At 44.6% G+C, this 16,345-nt stretch overlaps 1 protein-coding gene across 9 annotated transcripts in view; it reads left to right on the top strand.

Annotated features, from left to right (window-relative positions):
• Positions 1–16,345, top strand: part of PXK (PX domain containing serine/threonine kinase like) — a 61,482-nt gene that overhangs the window by 12,325 nt on the left and 32,812 nt on the right. For all 9 annotated transcript variants that reach the window (XM_084794510.1, XM_084794509.1, XM_084794516.1 and 6 more), the window contains exons 2-3: positions 7,270–7,320; positions 9,942–9,989. In XM_084794510.1, the coding sequence (XP_084650636.1) occupies positions 7,270–7,320; positions 9,942–9,989 (99 nt within the window). The remainder of the gene's footprint in view (positions 1–7,269; positions 7,321–9,941; positions 9,990–16,345) is intronic.

Raw genomic sequence — 16,345 nt, 5'->3', positions numbered from 1 at the left:
TGGCCTCAAACTCACAGTGATCCACCTGCCTCTGCCTCTCGAGTGCTGGGATTAAAGGCGGGTGCCCCCACACCTGGCAAGAACTAACTTCTAAAGTTGTCCTCTGACCTCCCCTCCACGTGTACATGTGTATCATGGCATGGCATGTATTATGCCTGTGCACACACCCACCAACCATTCTCTATCTTTCTCTTTCTCTATATCTAATAATTAAAAAATATATATTAAGGGGCTGGAGAGATGGGTCAGAGGTTAAGAGTACTGGCTGCTCTTCCAGAGGTCCTAAGTTCAATTCCCAGCATCCAGATGGTGGCTCACAACCATCTATAGTGAGATCTGCTGCCCTCTTCTGGCCTGCAGGTGTATATTGTATACATAATAATAAACACATCCTGCTTTTCCAGAACCTGTTGGTAAAAGGGTTTGCTTAACATTATGGAGGGAAAACAATGTTTTTATTTGTACATAGCTCCTCTGGTGCCCAGATGATACTCACTCCAGCAGTTTGTGTCCATGTGGTAGGAGGAACACTGAAACATTTTGAGGTACGAAAACCAGCAGGTTGTAGTCAATATTCTGAGCATTCTGTCACCAGGCAGCTGTATGCAGGCCATATCCTCCTGACCTGATAGACTGGCTCTGCCTACCCAACTGACCTGACTTCACTGACAGGAGACTGCACAGTGTGAACATAGCCGCCTAGGGTGATAGAGTGGAGGAGAGCTGTGTCCTTTAAATTTCACAGTACCTATAAGCTTGATGACTGCTTCATGAATGTTCATATAAAAATCCCTTTTCTGTTTATTTTTGTAAAATATTTTTGTGTGAGTAAGTGTGTGTGTGTGTGTGTGTGTGTACGTGTGTGTGTGTACCCACACACCCAGAAGAGGGCATTGTGTTTCTCCACTTAAGAGCTGAGTGGCAGCCGGGCACAGTGAAGAACACCTTTAATCACATCACTAGGGAGGCAGAGGCAGGTGGATCTCTGTGAATTGGAGACCAACCTGGCCTACAAAGTGAGTCCAGGACAGCCAAGGTTACAGAGAAAAAGCCTGTCTTGAAAATCCAAACAAAAAGCAAAGAAGAAGAAGAAGAAGAAGAAGAAGAAGAAGAGGAGGAGGAGGAGGAGGAGGAGGAGGAGGAGGAGGAGGAGGAAGAGGAGGAGGAGGAGGAGGAGGAGGAAGAGGAGGAGCAGCTGAGTGGCTATTATTTTTTGTTTGTTTAAGATTTATTTATTTACTATTATGTATACAGTGCTCTGCCTGCATGTACACCTGCAAGCCAGAAGAGGGCATCAAATCACATTATAGATGGTTGTGAGCCACTGTGTGGTTGCTGGGAATTGAACTCAGGACCTTTGGAGGAGCAGTCAGTGCTCTTAACCTCTGAGCCATCTCTCCAGCCCCTGAGTGCCTATATTTAAGGTATTTATTCTATCTGAGCCTTGGCCTTTTGTTGGGAGATAGAATAAGCTGAGGGATCCTAGACAGAGCATAGCAGCTTGTTACTTTAGAGGAGGCATATGGCAACATGGTGATACCATCATGGTGACATGCATGATTGGTTATGAAATAGACTTCATATGCAACTCGAGAGCTAGTGTTGAATTCTCTATGTAGTTGAGGATGAGCTTGATCCTTGGATTTTTTAATTTTTAATTTTTTGTTTTTTGAGACAGGGTTTAATCCCTGTTTCAAGTGCAGTCCTTTAATCCCAGCACTAGGGAGGCAGAGGCAGGTGGATGTCTGTGAGTTCGAGGCCAGGCTGATCCACAAAATGAGTCCAGGACAGCCAAGGCTACACAGAGAAAGTCTGTCTTGAAAAACAAAAACGAAACAGAACAAAACAAAAAAGTGCCAGTACGTGGCTGGGCAGTGGTGGCCCACGCCTTTCATTCCAGCACGTGGGAGGCAGAGGCCGGCCTGGTTTGGGCTGAGAGAGTCAGCCTCCTAAGGTCCAGAGCCACAGAAAAGTCAGTGCTGCCAACACATCATAGTCTGTCTGCTTAGTGCTCTCCTAGTATGTGATGGGTAGGTCTTGATGTTCAGTGCATCCATTTCTGCAGTTTTGAGGCATTCGGGAATTATTGAACAAATTAGTGAAAGTTGTTTATGCTTTGCTTTGACATCAGGCTTAGTTACTGGGTTCCCATTTTAGCAGTTTATATAATGTTTGTTGTAGAATTTAAGGGCCATGATGCTATAAAATGCTCCAAGGGTTGACTGTTTAACATGCACCCAGGTGACGTGTCTGTGATCCCAGTTCTTGGTGGGCCGAGGCAAGAGAGTCATGCAGTCTAGGTCGGCCTTGACTGCACAGAGAGAGGCCCTGTTTGAGAAACAAATAAGCCATGTCCGCTCTGTAGCAGTGCCTGAGGCCAGAGGTGGTCAGAGTGCTTCCTTGCAGAAAGTCGCTAGCTGGAGCAGCATCTGTCTTTGAAGTCTCTGGGCAGAGCATGGGGGAGACCTTCCCAGAGAGGGCAGCTCTGAGATCATACCTGACATCGTGGAGCTCTCACTGCACAGTTAGCGGTGATGCTGTCCTCAACTGTTCTGCGAACAGGGGCAAAGTACACTTTTTGGTTTTGCATAAAGCAAACTGGGGAATTTTGTTTAGGGAAGGATAAAGTTAAAGGTTCTATGATCTAATTAGAGGATTTAAATAGAGCTCAGTGGTTGGAAAGGAGATGCACTTGGCTTCACTCACCTGCCAGAATTTTTAGTAAGGTAATTGTGGTTCTTTAGATGCCTTTAAAAATCCTTAAGATTTTATTTGTTTGGTGGACTTTTTTTTTTTTTTTTGTGCCTATTATTGGCTCAGCAGTTGACTTAGAATAAAAGTAGGTTCTAGCACCGAAACACTGCAGACGCTGTAGGGACAGTTGATGAGTGTTTATCAGAGAAAAGAGGAATCATTACTTCTAAGTGAAATATTAGAGATGGTGAGTAGCCAGGCAGGTGGCCAGTGAGCTGAACAAATCATTCTATTCTGAGATTTCCTCAGAAGACTCGGCAGGATGCTGCTGCCTGGGACTTTCTACATTTGCACCTTAAAAATACTTCTTTTCTTTGAGCTAAGACCTGACTGTGTGGCCAGGCTGGCTTGAAGCTTACAGTTCTCCTGCTGTACCCTCAAGACTGTAGGTGCCCGGCAGCCTGTGTTAGCCTCCCCAGTGGATGTCACCAGACCTAACTTGAACATTAATTTTTTAGAGAGCTAATCAATCTGAGACGTAGAGATCTTGTGGAGCTTTTTTTTTTTTTTTTTTTTTTTTGGTAAAGAGTACATTGATTTTACCTGTTTATAGTCGGCACAGGCTTCCTCATTCTCAAGGGAGCGATCAGGTGACAAATGCCCTTCCACAGTTATTTGCTTTGACTCTGCTGCTGACCTCACATTGTGGGGTGGGATTTAGAACATAAGAAATGTGTGATCTTAGCTCTTCAAGACTGTAATCCACTTGGAGAGAGCTATTTCCCCAAACATTGATATGGGACGAAAATAGCAGATAACATTTAAAAAGCTCAGCACTCCAGAATTTAAATATTTGCAACAGCGAGCTGAAAGGCATAAGGCAGGAATACTTAGGATAGCAGCAGTCTGGTGGAGAGGGATTAAGTAGAAGGAAGGGGTGCGGTCAGTTTGCTCAGGGTTACAAGAGTGTAGAGGTTGGCGGGGAGCTAACCTGTGGCCGTAGGAGCCATGCAGAGCTTCGGAGCAGAGAGGTCTTGTTTGTTCAGCGTGGTCTTTTGTTTGTGGCGTTCTCCTGGGTTCTTCCAGTGAAGGAGAAGGGCTAGCAGAGAAGTGAGCGAGCGTGGGGGCGAACTTAGAGAATTGGCACAGCACTGGAGACAAGCAGGCTGCCTCCTATGTCGGATAAGGTGGCTGGCCCTCACAAAACCCAGTTCCCTTACTATAACATGAGGGCAACGGCTGTCCACGCTTAGAATCCCAAGAGACTCAGGTTAAGTATGTGCTGTGCCCAAGGATATGAAAGAGCTGAGCCCTTACGGAGAGAGGAAGGAAGAGGTCAAAGATCTTTGAGGTTTGGTTCACTTGTACCCTTCCTTACATCCTTACGTTCAATGGTTTTTATTCCTGTGATACAAAGCTGTTTCTGACTTATTCCCTTCTTTCATGTATGTATGTATGTATGTATGTATGTATGTATTGAGGCAGGGTCCCGTGTACCTACCAGTCTACTCACTGTATAGCTGGAGCTGTACTTGAACTCCTGATCCTCCTTCCTTAGCTTCCCAAGTGCTAGGCTCACAGCCACGTACTGTCACACTTGCCTCAGGATTTCCGTTCTCCACTGCTTTTATCTTTCCTTCCCTCCTTCTTCCTTCCTTCCTTTATTTTTGAGACAAGTTTTCTCTGTGTAACAGCCCTGATTGTCCTGGAACTCTCTGTAGACCAGGCTGGCCTTGAACTCACAGAGATCCGCCTATTTCTACCTCTTGAGTGCTGAGATTACAGGCCACCACTCCATAGATGGGCCTCACTGTGTAGCCCAGGCTGGACCAGGATGTAGCATCCTCTTGCCTCAGCCTCCTTGGTGCTGGGATTACAGATGTGAACCACCTGGCTTGCTTCCAATTTCTTTAAGAAGTGGTGCCTATACATTAGAATCTCCTAGGGACCTCTTAGTACCTGTCAATGCCTGTACCTGGCCCAGACAGCCAATCAGTAACTCTGGGAGATAGGACCCAAGCACACATGGCAATCTTTTCTTTCCTCTTAAGTTTTCTAGGATACAGGGGGAATGAGACCTTCTGCTTTTGTGTCTATGTGCCTGTGAAAGATCTCCCAACAGCTCCCTGTGTATCTGTACTTTAAGTGTCATGGCAAGTGTGAGGGCTGTGCTGAAATGAAGAGAGGGAGCTTATGGTGTGAGGCTGGTTTGAAGGTTCCCTGAAGTCTCAGCTTTTAAGTCAGGGTGGTTTGTATTTATAGCTTCACTAAAGAAATTTGATGCCAGACAGATTCAAAATAAAGTTTTCCTAGAATCTCATCAAAGTAACTGAGTGCCAGCCACTGTATGGTGAGATCCAGCATCCAGCTCCAGAGATGCTTGCTTGGGAAATGATCTGTGCTGAAGGCATGAACAGACAGTTTTGCAAATAACTGCCCCTCACCCTTACACCCTCAAACCAGAGTAGTAGTGTGCATCGTGAGTAATCTAGTAAATTCTGTACACTGGAGTGGACCTCCATATTGTTTATTTATTTGAGTGTGTGTGTGTGTGTGTGTGTGTGTGTGTGTGTGTGTGTGTAAGTAAGTATTCACATCCTGTTTTGTGTGTGGAGGGTAGAGGACCGCCCACAGGAATTGGTTCTCTGTTTCTACCGTGTGGGTTCTAGGTGTTCAAGTCATCAGCCTTGGTAGCAAGTACCCTTACCTGCTGAGCTGTCTCACCAGCCTACACACCAGTATTTTAGGGGTGTAGAAGCAGCCTCCCATCTTGCAGCGTCTGCAGGTCAGTGAGACCTACCAACCACATCTGGCAGTGATCAAGATGATGGTTATGCTTCCCAGTCAGTTCCAATAAAGCTGTGCCATCTTGGACAGCTCACTGTCCTGGGGAATATGAGCCTGTTGCTTAGAGTGGCTGTCCCGGAGACTGAGCAGTAGTGCAGGGTGAAGGGGTAGCCTAGGTTTCCCTCAGTTCTCTTGTATCTTTGTCATTTGTGCCACAGAACATGTGGTCCTAGGACATGTCCAATTTGAAACGTCAGCACCAGACCACACTGACTTGTCACATTGCCCGTGTGCTTCACCCTCCCTTGCATGCCAAGATTAAGCGCGTGGTGTCGGAAGGCGCAGGAGGGAGGAACGTCTCTGGGGAAGTAACTACACATGGCTAGGTTAGTGACAGCCTGGATTTCTTAGAGCTCCTGTCCACTTTTGGGGCTTTGGTGATCCATACCCTCTTGTCTACACATAGGGTCTGCTCTACATCAGAGAGGGTGAGAAGGGTGGGCACCAGTCACTGGAGAATTTGGGGTGCCATTGCAGCCTGCAGCTCAGGACGAAGGTCATCTTAAGTCTCCAGTGATGACATTTCCTTTAGTTTACAACAGTGGACATTTGACTGAAGCATTTCCCTTTGTCCAGTTTGTATAGCTATACTGAGAAATCTGGAAAAAACAAGTAAACAAATGCCTTTTAATTAGGGAGTATCTTTGATCCATTGAAGCAGAGTAAAAATATTCTGAGCAAAATTACCTTTCTAGTTTTCCATTCTATTCTGTAACTGTAACTACACAGCTTATGGAGTATATACAGTGTACACACACAGACAGGTGCATGGAGGTGTATGCTTTTAATCCCAGCACTTGGGAGGCAGAGGCAGGCAGATCTCTCTGAGTTCAAGGCTAAACTGCTCTACAGTGTGAGTTTCAGGACAGCCAGAGCTACACATAGGAACTCTGTCCTGAACAACAATAACAACAAAAACAACACAAAAACAAAAACAAAAAAAGAAAGCTGCTATCTCCCATACATCTGACTGTCCTGGAGCTCACTGTGTAGGTGAGACTTGCTGTCCTGGAGCTCACTGTGTAGGTGAGACTTGCCTTGAACTCATGGTCTTTCTGCCTCTGCCTTCCAAATGCTGTGATTAGAGGGTGTAACAAAATGCTAGCCAAATATAAATTTTAATTAGAAAACTGGACACTTGCCTGACAGTGGTGGCACACTCCTTTAATCCAAGTACTTGGGAGGCAGAGGCAGGTGGATCACTGTGAGTTCAAGTCCAACCTGGTCTACAAAGCAAGTCCCAGACAGCCAAGGCTACACAAAGAGACCCTGTCTTGGAAAAAAAATTAGACAGTTTCTTTGAATGCCTGGGTGTGTGTCCCCATACCCATTCTGTTTGCCCCCCTCCCCCAGCCAGAGTTGCTCTGTGTAGTCCTGAACTCACTCTGTAGATCAGGCTAGCCTCCAACTAACAGAGATCCATCTGCCTCCTGAGTGCTGGGCTTAAAGGTGTGTGTCACCACTGGGCTCACATACAATTCTTTTGTTGAAACAGAATCTCACTGTCTAATACAAGCTGCCCTCAAACCTGTCATTTTCTTGCCTTTCTCTGCCCACTGCTGGGAGTCCAGACACTGGCTACCATGGCCTGCATCTCCCTGCTGCTCCTGTCCTGAGGATTGCATACAGAATCTTCTTCATGTACTGAGTTTATGGCTACCCAGCCACACCCTCCATCAACTTATATTTTTATTTTACAGCTGAGGCTCTTTCTTTCATTCCTTTTAGGAATATATCATCCGGGTGCAAAGAGGAATTTCTGTGGAAAACAGCTGGCAGGTAAGCGTTTCTGTCTATTAAAAAAAATGTTTAAGCTTGTCAAAGCGTCTCTGGGTGTCAAAAAATATGGAAAAGTCAGAACACTCATATACTGCAAATCATATTTCTTTTAGGTGTGAGCCTTTAGATGTCTTATTTTTATTTTTTAATTGTGTGTGTACGTGTGCTTCTCGGTGTGGATTTGTGCACAAGAATCCTCAAGCCCACAGAAGCCAGAAGAGGAAGTTGGATTCCCTGGGGCAGGAGTGACAGGCAATTGTGAGCCATGTGACATAGGTGTTGGGAATCAAACTGGGCTCCCTCAAGAGCAGTAACCCCTGAACCATTTCTTTTCTTTTTCTTTTTTCTTAAAGATTTATTTATTTATTTATTTGCTTGTTTATTATGTACATAGTGTTCTGCCTGCATGTACACCTGCATGCCAGAAGAAGACACCGGATCTTGTTATGGATGATTGTGAGCCATCATGTGGTTGCTGGGAATTGAACTCAGGACCTTTGGAAGAGCAGCCAGTGCTCTTAACCTCTGAGCCATCTCTCCAGCCTCCCTGAACCATTTCTTTAGCCCCATAAGTCTTTAGCTTTGAGACTAATATAAAAGGCTTTTTTAAAGTTCCTGGTGGTTTCGTTAGTGTGAACTGAGTGTTCTCCAACTCAGTCCAGAAACGTAAAGTTAAGTCCACCAGGTAAAAACAGTCAGGCCTGTACATTTTATGGACAAGTTGACTCTTGGACAGCTGGTGCTGGCTGCTGTCCCCAAGAGAGGGACCTTGCTCTACTTTTCTCACTGCTGTCCTTAGAGAAGAAAGGATGATAGTGAGAACTAAAGGCCTTTCCCATCTTGGTTGGCGTGACTTCTGTGCGGACATGTGTCTGTGCTCACAATTGTACTACCTTCTGATAGTCTTGGCTGTGCTTTATGACCCAGCTCAAACCTTGGCTCCACCCTAGGCAGTCTCTGACCACAGTGCTCCAAATGTGGTCTTTTCTTTGCCTGAAATTTCAGCCTGCTTTTGTTTGTATATTTATCATATCTGTTTTCTGTTGAGTAGTTGTGAAGTTCAGCACTGATTTAAACACATTAATTTAATCCACCCTTAAGCCATTCCTCCATAGGCGCATCACTCCCACTTTACACTTTAGAGGGAAGTAACTGGTCCGAGGTCACACATTTTAGATGTTGGCAGAGCTGCATCGCAATTCGCATTTTCTTGGAGTTAAGCAATGCCCTACCTTTGGCTTCCTTGTTATCACATATAAACACACAGGTTTATGTGTATTTGACAAGAATTATCCTACCAGACTATACAAGCCATGATACAAGTTTTTCTGGTTCTACTGCATTATAAACCTGGGTACTTAAAAAAAAAAAGGGCTCTTGGACCCCACCTGAGCCCTGTTGAATGAAACTCTCTTTAGATAATGTTCTAGCTGGTACCCAGGTACTTTATCTGCATGCATTTGAGAACCAGTGATAAAGCCTGAAGTCAGACTGCAAGCATACAGTGATATCCTTACCCAAATGCCTTATTTATGGTTTCTAGCTATGATCAAACACCAAGACCAAAGGCAGCTTGAGGATGAAAAAGGCTTTATTTCACTTTACAGCTTACAGGTCCATCACTCAGGGATGCCCATGCAGGAACCAGAAGGCAGGAACTGAAGCAGAGCCATGGCTTAGTGCTGCTTTCTGGCTTGTCTGTATGCCTTGATGCGCTTGCTTTTTTATTTATTTATTTATTTATTTATTTATTTATTTATTTATTATGTATACAGTGCTCTGCCTGCATATACACCCACAGGCCAGAAGAGGGCATCAGATTACATTATAGATGGTTGTGAGCCACCATGTGGTTGCTGGGAATTGAACTCAGGACCTCTGGAGGAGCAGACAGTGAGTGCTCTTAACCGCTGAGCCATCTCTCTAGCCCGAGCCTGCTTTTTTTATAGCACCCGGGATCCAGCCTACGTGGCACACCCACAGAGAACTGGGTTCTCCCACATCAGTCACCAGTCAAGAAAAGGTACCACAAGCCGACATGTTGGGAGCATTTTCTCAGCTGAGACTCCCATATGACTATAGCTGGTGTCACACTGAAATAAAAGCCAGCACACCAGGGCTAGAAGGATTTGGTTATGTTTTAAGCAGTAGCATCAGTACAACAAAGAAAGGACATAAAAGCTGGACTGTCAGCCAAGCAGTGAGGCAGCCTTACCTCGTGGGAGATGGCATTTTGACTGGATGATGTTTTATTCCTGACAAGGACAAATGACACCAAAGCTTCCTTTTGTTTTCAGTTATGCTGAGTAAAACTTTTTTCTTTTGTAAATCATTAATCCACCCTCTGTGTACTCCATATGAAAAATATTTGAAAAGGTAATTTGACCTGAAAACAAACAAAGAAATTGTGTCGGATGTTTAAATCTCTGGATGCCTTGTGAGTTTGTCTGGCGTTAACTGGCTGACTGCGGCCCAGGCAACCTCTGGAGGCAGCTGTGTGCCTCTACTGGGCCTATCAGTCACACAAAGTGACCTCTGGGCAGCAGAGCATCCCAGGCCAGGAGGTGGAGAGGAGTGAATGCCTTGGCTGAGTCGGAACACCGCTGTCTTGTCTCTTGCAGATTGTGAGAAGATACAGTGACTTCGATTTACTCAACCACAGCTTGCAGGTAAATGCTTCAAAGCACTGGTAACACGTACCATGGCTTATGGTGTCTTCCTGGCACAATCTCCTTTTGTGGATTAGGACTGACTACGTAGGGTGCTCGGGTTCATGTAGGTGGACTGGTGGACCTGGGGCTCTCTTAGGCTTTTCTACTGGGCTCCTCTGCAGCTAGTGCTGCAGATCAACATTAAACTGTAACAGCAGAGACTCAGTCTTTTTCTGCTTGATGATTTCTCTGAGGTACACATTTCTAAATATCTTTGATTTTAATTTTTTAAAAAAAATAAACTTTGAGCCTTTTCCATAGTGGCCTTTAATCACAGCACTCAGGAGGCTGAGGTAGGTGGATCTTTGTGAGTTCAAGGCCAGCCTGGTCTACAAATCGAGTCTAGGACAGCCAAGGCTATACAGAAAAACCCTGTCTTGAAAAACTAAAAAAAAACAAAAAAACTTTGAGCCTTTTCTTTTTTAAGATTTATTTTTTATTATGTATATAGTGCTCTGCTTGCATGTATACCTGCAGGCCAGAAGAGGACACTAGACCACATTATAAATGGTTGTGAGCCACCATGTGGTTGTGGGAATTGAACTTAAGACCTCTGGAGCAGCAAGCAGTACTCTTAACCTCTGAGCCATCTCTCCAGCCCTTCTTTTTTTGGGCGGTGATATTTGAGACAGGGTTTTTCTGTGTTGGCTGTTCTAGGCTCACTTTGTAAACAAGGCCAGCCTCAAACTCACAGAGATCTTGCTGCCTCTGCCTCCCAGAGTGCTGGGAGCACAGGTGTGCACCACCATGCCTGGTGGAGCTAGCTGTCACGTATCTGAGTGGCTGCTAATGGTGTGAACCAAGGTCAGGAGGACTGGTGGGTGGAAGGAGCAGGATGCTCCCTCTGCCTTCATACAGCCATGTTTCACGTCAGACTTCAGAAAACAGTATTGGGAGAGTGAAACCTTTACTGTAAAAGCATGAGTACTTTTCTTCTGCCCGGGCCCAAGAATCTGCAGGGTACTGTGCAGTGCTCTGTGTGTTGTGCTTTGGTCCTTGCTGTGTAGTTCCGGGGATTGAGTGCAGCACCTTTCACAAGCTGTCAGGTGCGCTCTCTGCCACTGAGCTATATCTTCAGCTCCTTATTTGGTTTTACTTTTAGTATGGCCAGTTGAAATCTCTAGATAACAAACATGTTGACAGAGTTTAAAGGATTGTTATTATTTCTTGCCATGTACCCCTGGCTGGACTGGAATTTATTTTTGTTTCAGTGTAATTTTGCTTTTTCAAATTGGTGCTTCCGATATGCATCTTATTATGCAAATATCCACATAGGTTGTGGGAGAGTGTTTTGTTTTGAGATAGGGTTCCATATAGCCTAGGCAGCTTCCAGCTTACTGTGTAGCCCAGTATGACCTTGAACTGATCCTTCTGCCTCAGATGCTGGGATTACAGGAAGAGGTCACCACATCTGGCAGTAGAGGTTTTTATTCATCCATGTAAACAAACAGAAGAGAAAGTACATGCAGCTTTTTGGCAGTGAAATAATTTTAAAAAACAACCTCCGTAACCAAAGGGCTCAGAAACCTCAGAATGAAACTCTGAGTATGGTTTTTGGTATCTGATTATTCTCTACAGATAAATGAATTCCTGCTGAACGAGAGAAATATAATCCCAGATGCGGAGTGGGTCTGAGTCCAATAGCATACTTCAGTGATAATTACAATTTAGAATGTAAACTTACATGCCATGTGAAATAATTACAAAAAAATGTTTAGGAAACAAGATTGGAAGGAAATATGTCAAAATGGTAACAGTGGTGACCCCCAGGTGGCAGGATTGTGGGTTATGAATTGTTTCCACCTAGCTCTTTGTAGCATTTGGTACTTTCCTAGAAAAATACAAGAGAAGTCTGTTTTCAAAAAAATCATGGTTATCATATTTCACAGTAACAACACAAAAATCCCAGCAGCATGTTTCAAATAAATGCAATACCAATTAACAGCCACCCAGGGAGACTGTGCGTCAGTGAAAAGGGAAAGGAGGAAAGGTTAGAAGGAAAGGAGCTGGGCAGAGAGGAAGGGACCTCTGCTTGCCTTAGCCTGGGGAGAGGGCCAGGCTCTGGTGGGTGTTGGGGCAGCCCTTTTCCTCTTAGGCCCTGTTTTCTCCTTCTCAAATGAAGAAGCTGACTTCTGAGGTCTCATACTCCAAATGTTTTCCGATTTGAGGTTTACTGCTCATTGTTGACCTTGGAGAACCGATCTTAAGCTGAAATAAGTGAAGGGTTGTTGAGAGTTTGGAACACTTAGTGGCATTTGGTTGAAGGTAATTACAACTCACTAAGATCTGATGATGGAAGGGAGGAAGGGGAAATGACCAGTCGGGAGCTTTTTCCTCCAGATAAAAGCTGGGTTCCTGGAAGCGTTGGTAAAGTCTGTGGAGTTTAGAATCTTCTCCCAGGCCAGAGGACCAGCCTCAGCATCCAGCTTGGGGACCAGCCAGCTCAGCACTGCACTCTGAAGCTATGAACAGAACTCATGGGATTCTCTGCTGCCTTTGGTTCCCCTCTGCTTCCCCTTTTAAGTGAAGTTGGTTTTTGTTGTTTGTTTTTTGAAGGAGCTAAAGGCAGAAACAGATAGGGCACATTCAGGGGCAAGCTAGCAGAAGTAAGCTCTGTCCTGGCTTGAAGTGGCCTGTGTGAAGGTGCTCAGGGAATCAGCATCTTAGTGACTGTCACCTATGTGCCTAGGTCTCTCTTCTCCCATATAAGAGTTGGATGCTAAACTTTTTAAACAGCAAGGTTTAAAAATTAACTCCCATTGCAGTTTCAGTACTGTGTGGAGTAATTATTCCTCTGATACAGCAGAGACTATAGAATCACAGTGTGGGTAAAAGAACTGATGATTTGGGAGGACTGACAGGGTCAGGCAGACTGGTGCTTTCTTAGTGTGAAATGAAGTCTAAAACATTGGGCTGAGGGTTGGGGAGGTAGCTCAGTGGTGATCTCCCCAGATAACAAAGCACTTGCCATGGAACAGTATGAGTCTCTGGAGCCCATGTGAAGCCAGGTGTGTCCCTAAGGTGTGACAGAGGCAGGGGACCAGGCTCAGAGTCATTCTCAGCTACTCTCTCAAACAGAACAGAAAAGACAGACATTGTATCAAATGCATCCTTATGTCCCCACCATGAGTGGGAACTAGCCGACTACTAGGTTTGACCTCAGCACTGCCATGTAGGCTGACGTAGGAGCCAGTGGATGCTCTTGTATGGATCATGTGGTCAAACCTGCTCATAATAAATCAATAAGTGCTTACAAACCCTTGCTTAAATCATCATTTTCACTAAAAAGGGAATGCTTTTCTTTTTTAGTTGAAAAGGGTAAATGAACATGATAAATATTTCACAGAGAATAAGAACTACCTGCTCCCAAAAAATAGCTGTGTTTGCCAGTGGGTGTGAATCCTTTTAAGACAGTTTTCTTGGGAGCTGGAGAGATGGCTCAGAGGTTAGGAGCCCTGGGTTTGATTCCAAGCACCCCCAGGGTGGCCCACAACCCTCTGTAACTCCAGCTCCAGGGAACCCAAGGCCTTCTTTTGGCTCCCATGGCCACTAGGCACCGGAGTGCACAGATATAAGTAAATACAAGGGAGACATTTATACACATAAAATTTTCAAAAATGAAAATGTTTTTTAAGGGGGAAAAAAGGACAGTACTTATTCCCATATGTGAGCACACCCATGGATTAACAAAATATCCCTGGGTGTATACAAAAATAGGAGTATATTCTGCAATTTCATAAGATATTTTTAGAAGATACCCAAGTTATGTTTTAGGCAATATTAATATACCATATTTTTTGGACTATAAGATGCATCTGACCATAAGACGTACCCAGTTATTAGAGCAGTAAAACAAGAAAAACAGTAAAAGCAGCAATCGGACTATAAGGTGCACCCTAAGTCTTCCCCCCACCCCCCGCCACTTTTGGTGGGAAAACCCTGTGTCTTATGGTCCAAAAAATACAGTATAGCCTTATTAATGCTGTCTGCCCATGAGCAACATCAAATAACTTGGTTGGCATGCTGTGATGTGCTTCCTTTGTATGTATGCATTTTACTTAGCTAAGTAAGAAACTGTAATCACTTCTGGGCCTTTTTGAAAAGATCTCCTGAAGAAACCACAACTAGACAAAGCCTAATTTTTGAAAAACATTTCTTTCTTTATTTTGTTTTTTTGAGACAGAGTTTTCTGTGTATCCTTGGCTGTCCTGGATTCACTTTGTAGACCAGGCTGGCCTTAAACTCACAAAGATCTGCCTGCCTCTGCCTCCCTGAGTGCTGGGATTACAGGTGTGAGCCACCATGTCTGGCTGATAAAACTTAATTTTTATGAATGAGGAAAACCATTTGAAACATAAGTGTCTTATGTGGTGACAAGCTGTGCTTCAGTAGAAATTTATGATGCGTCTCACACATCTCCATAGTTACACAGGAGAGATGGATAACTCAGACTTGTCAGTCAGCCATTTTTTTTCATAAACTTATACTTGCTACTTTGTGTTGCTGTGATAAAAACACTGAGCAGGGCCACTCATAGAAGGAGGTTTATGTTGACTGACTTTTCCAGAGTTAGATCCCATGATGGTGGGACAGTGTGGGATCAGGAGGCAGGCACCACAGCTAGAGCAGCCAGCTGCCAGCTCACATCTTCAAGTACAAGCATGAAGCAGAGAGCACACTGCAGGGAGGGCAAGGCTCAGGCTCCCAGCCTCGCCTCCCGCAAGGCCACACCTCCTGCAAGGCCACACCTCCCTCAAGGCCACACCTCCCCAACTTTGCCCAGCTGGGGACCAGGTGCTCAGCCCACCGTGAGCCTAGGGGGCCATTCTCGGTCAGCCACCATGCAGACACTTTAGCCTTCCCGTGGCTGCATCGTTGTTGCTTGACAAACCCAGAGTGGAACTGAGTTAGGCTCGCCCCTTAAGTAGCTCACCATGGGTCCTTTTCTCAATTCAGGATGCCTTTCTCAGTATACCTTACCCTCTGTCAGGATGGGTGTTGCTTGGATTGCTTTTTGTTTTTACTTTTTTGATACAAGTGTCAAATAGCACTGTAATGCTGCTCTTGAAGGTGGCTTTGCTTTGTTTTTTGAGTTTAAAAGTTGTCTTAAAAGTTTAAGTGAGCTGGGCATGGTAGCTCACACCTGTAATCCTCACTTGGGAGGCAAAGGCAGGCAGATCTCCATGAGTTCAAGGATAGCCTGGTCTACAAAGTAAGTTCCAGGACAGCCAGGGCTACACAGAGAAATCTTTTCTCAAAACACTAAAAAAAAAGAAAAGAAAAAGAAAAAGGAAGGAAGAAAGAGAGAAAGAAGGAAAGGAAAGGAAACCCAAATGAAGTCTGGAATAGTGGCACATGCCTTTAATCCCAGTACTCAAGTTCGAGAGCAGGACTATTACACAGAACACCTGTCTTGGTAAAACAAACAAACAACCCAACCCCCCCCAAAAAAACAAATGAGACCTAGGAAATTAATCCCTCCCTCCCCCCCCCCTCTCTCTCTCTCTCACACACACACACACACACACACACACACACACACACACGTAAAGGCAGAATTTTGAGGCAGTAAGGTCAGAACCGTGAAAGAGAGTTCTTTCCCCCCCTCTGTATATTCCTCTGTAGATCAGGCTGACCTTGACCTCAGACTCTGCCTCCAGAGTGCCAAGCTCAAAGGTGTGTGCTAACACCGCCTAGCTGTGAAGGAGAACACGATCCCTTCATCTGTCGTGGAAATACTACAGCTAATGGCCAAGGACGAAACAATGTAATGCAAGCATTCCCAAGGTCAGAGGTCAGATGTAGGAAGTGCTGTGGCTATTCAGGTTCTAGAGACCCGGTGACATGGGTCATGGAGGTTGGAGTGTCACAGGACTGCTAGTGCTAGTTTTGTAAAAGCAAATTATTTCTCTTGGTACTATGTCCATGTATAACTTTGGAAAAAGTGAAAAAAAATAAGTTACTGTGATTAGTATTTAATTTTATCAATTATGAGATGTATAGGTTTATATATAAAATAATTATATATATATAAATTTTTATCACTAAAGCCAGGCACAGTGGCACACACCTGTAATCCCAGCACTCAGGGAGGCAGGCGCAAGTGGATCTCTATGAGTTCGAGGCCAGCCTGGTCTACAAAGTAAGTCCAGGACAGCCAGGGCTACACAGGGGAGCCCTGTCTTGAAAAAACAAACAAACAAAAAAAAATTCTAATGCCAAAATTAGAGTGCATCTTCAAAGTGTACATTGTTTTATACTTAATGAGCTACAGTGGTTCAGGATTCAGATGTCCCACGTACTTGTGAATGACA

Source organism: Acomys minous (assembly GCF_964271855.1).
Source record: "Acomys minous genome assembly, chromosome: 9".
Classification (NCBI taxonomy): Eukaryota; Metazoa; Chordata; class Mammalia; order Rodentia; family Muridae; genus Acomys; species Acomys minous.
This window is presented reverse-complemented; position numbering and strand designations above follow the sequence as displayed.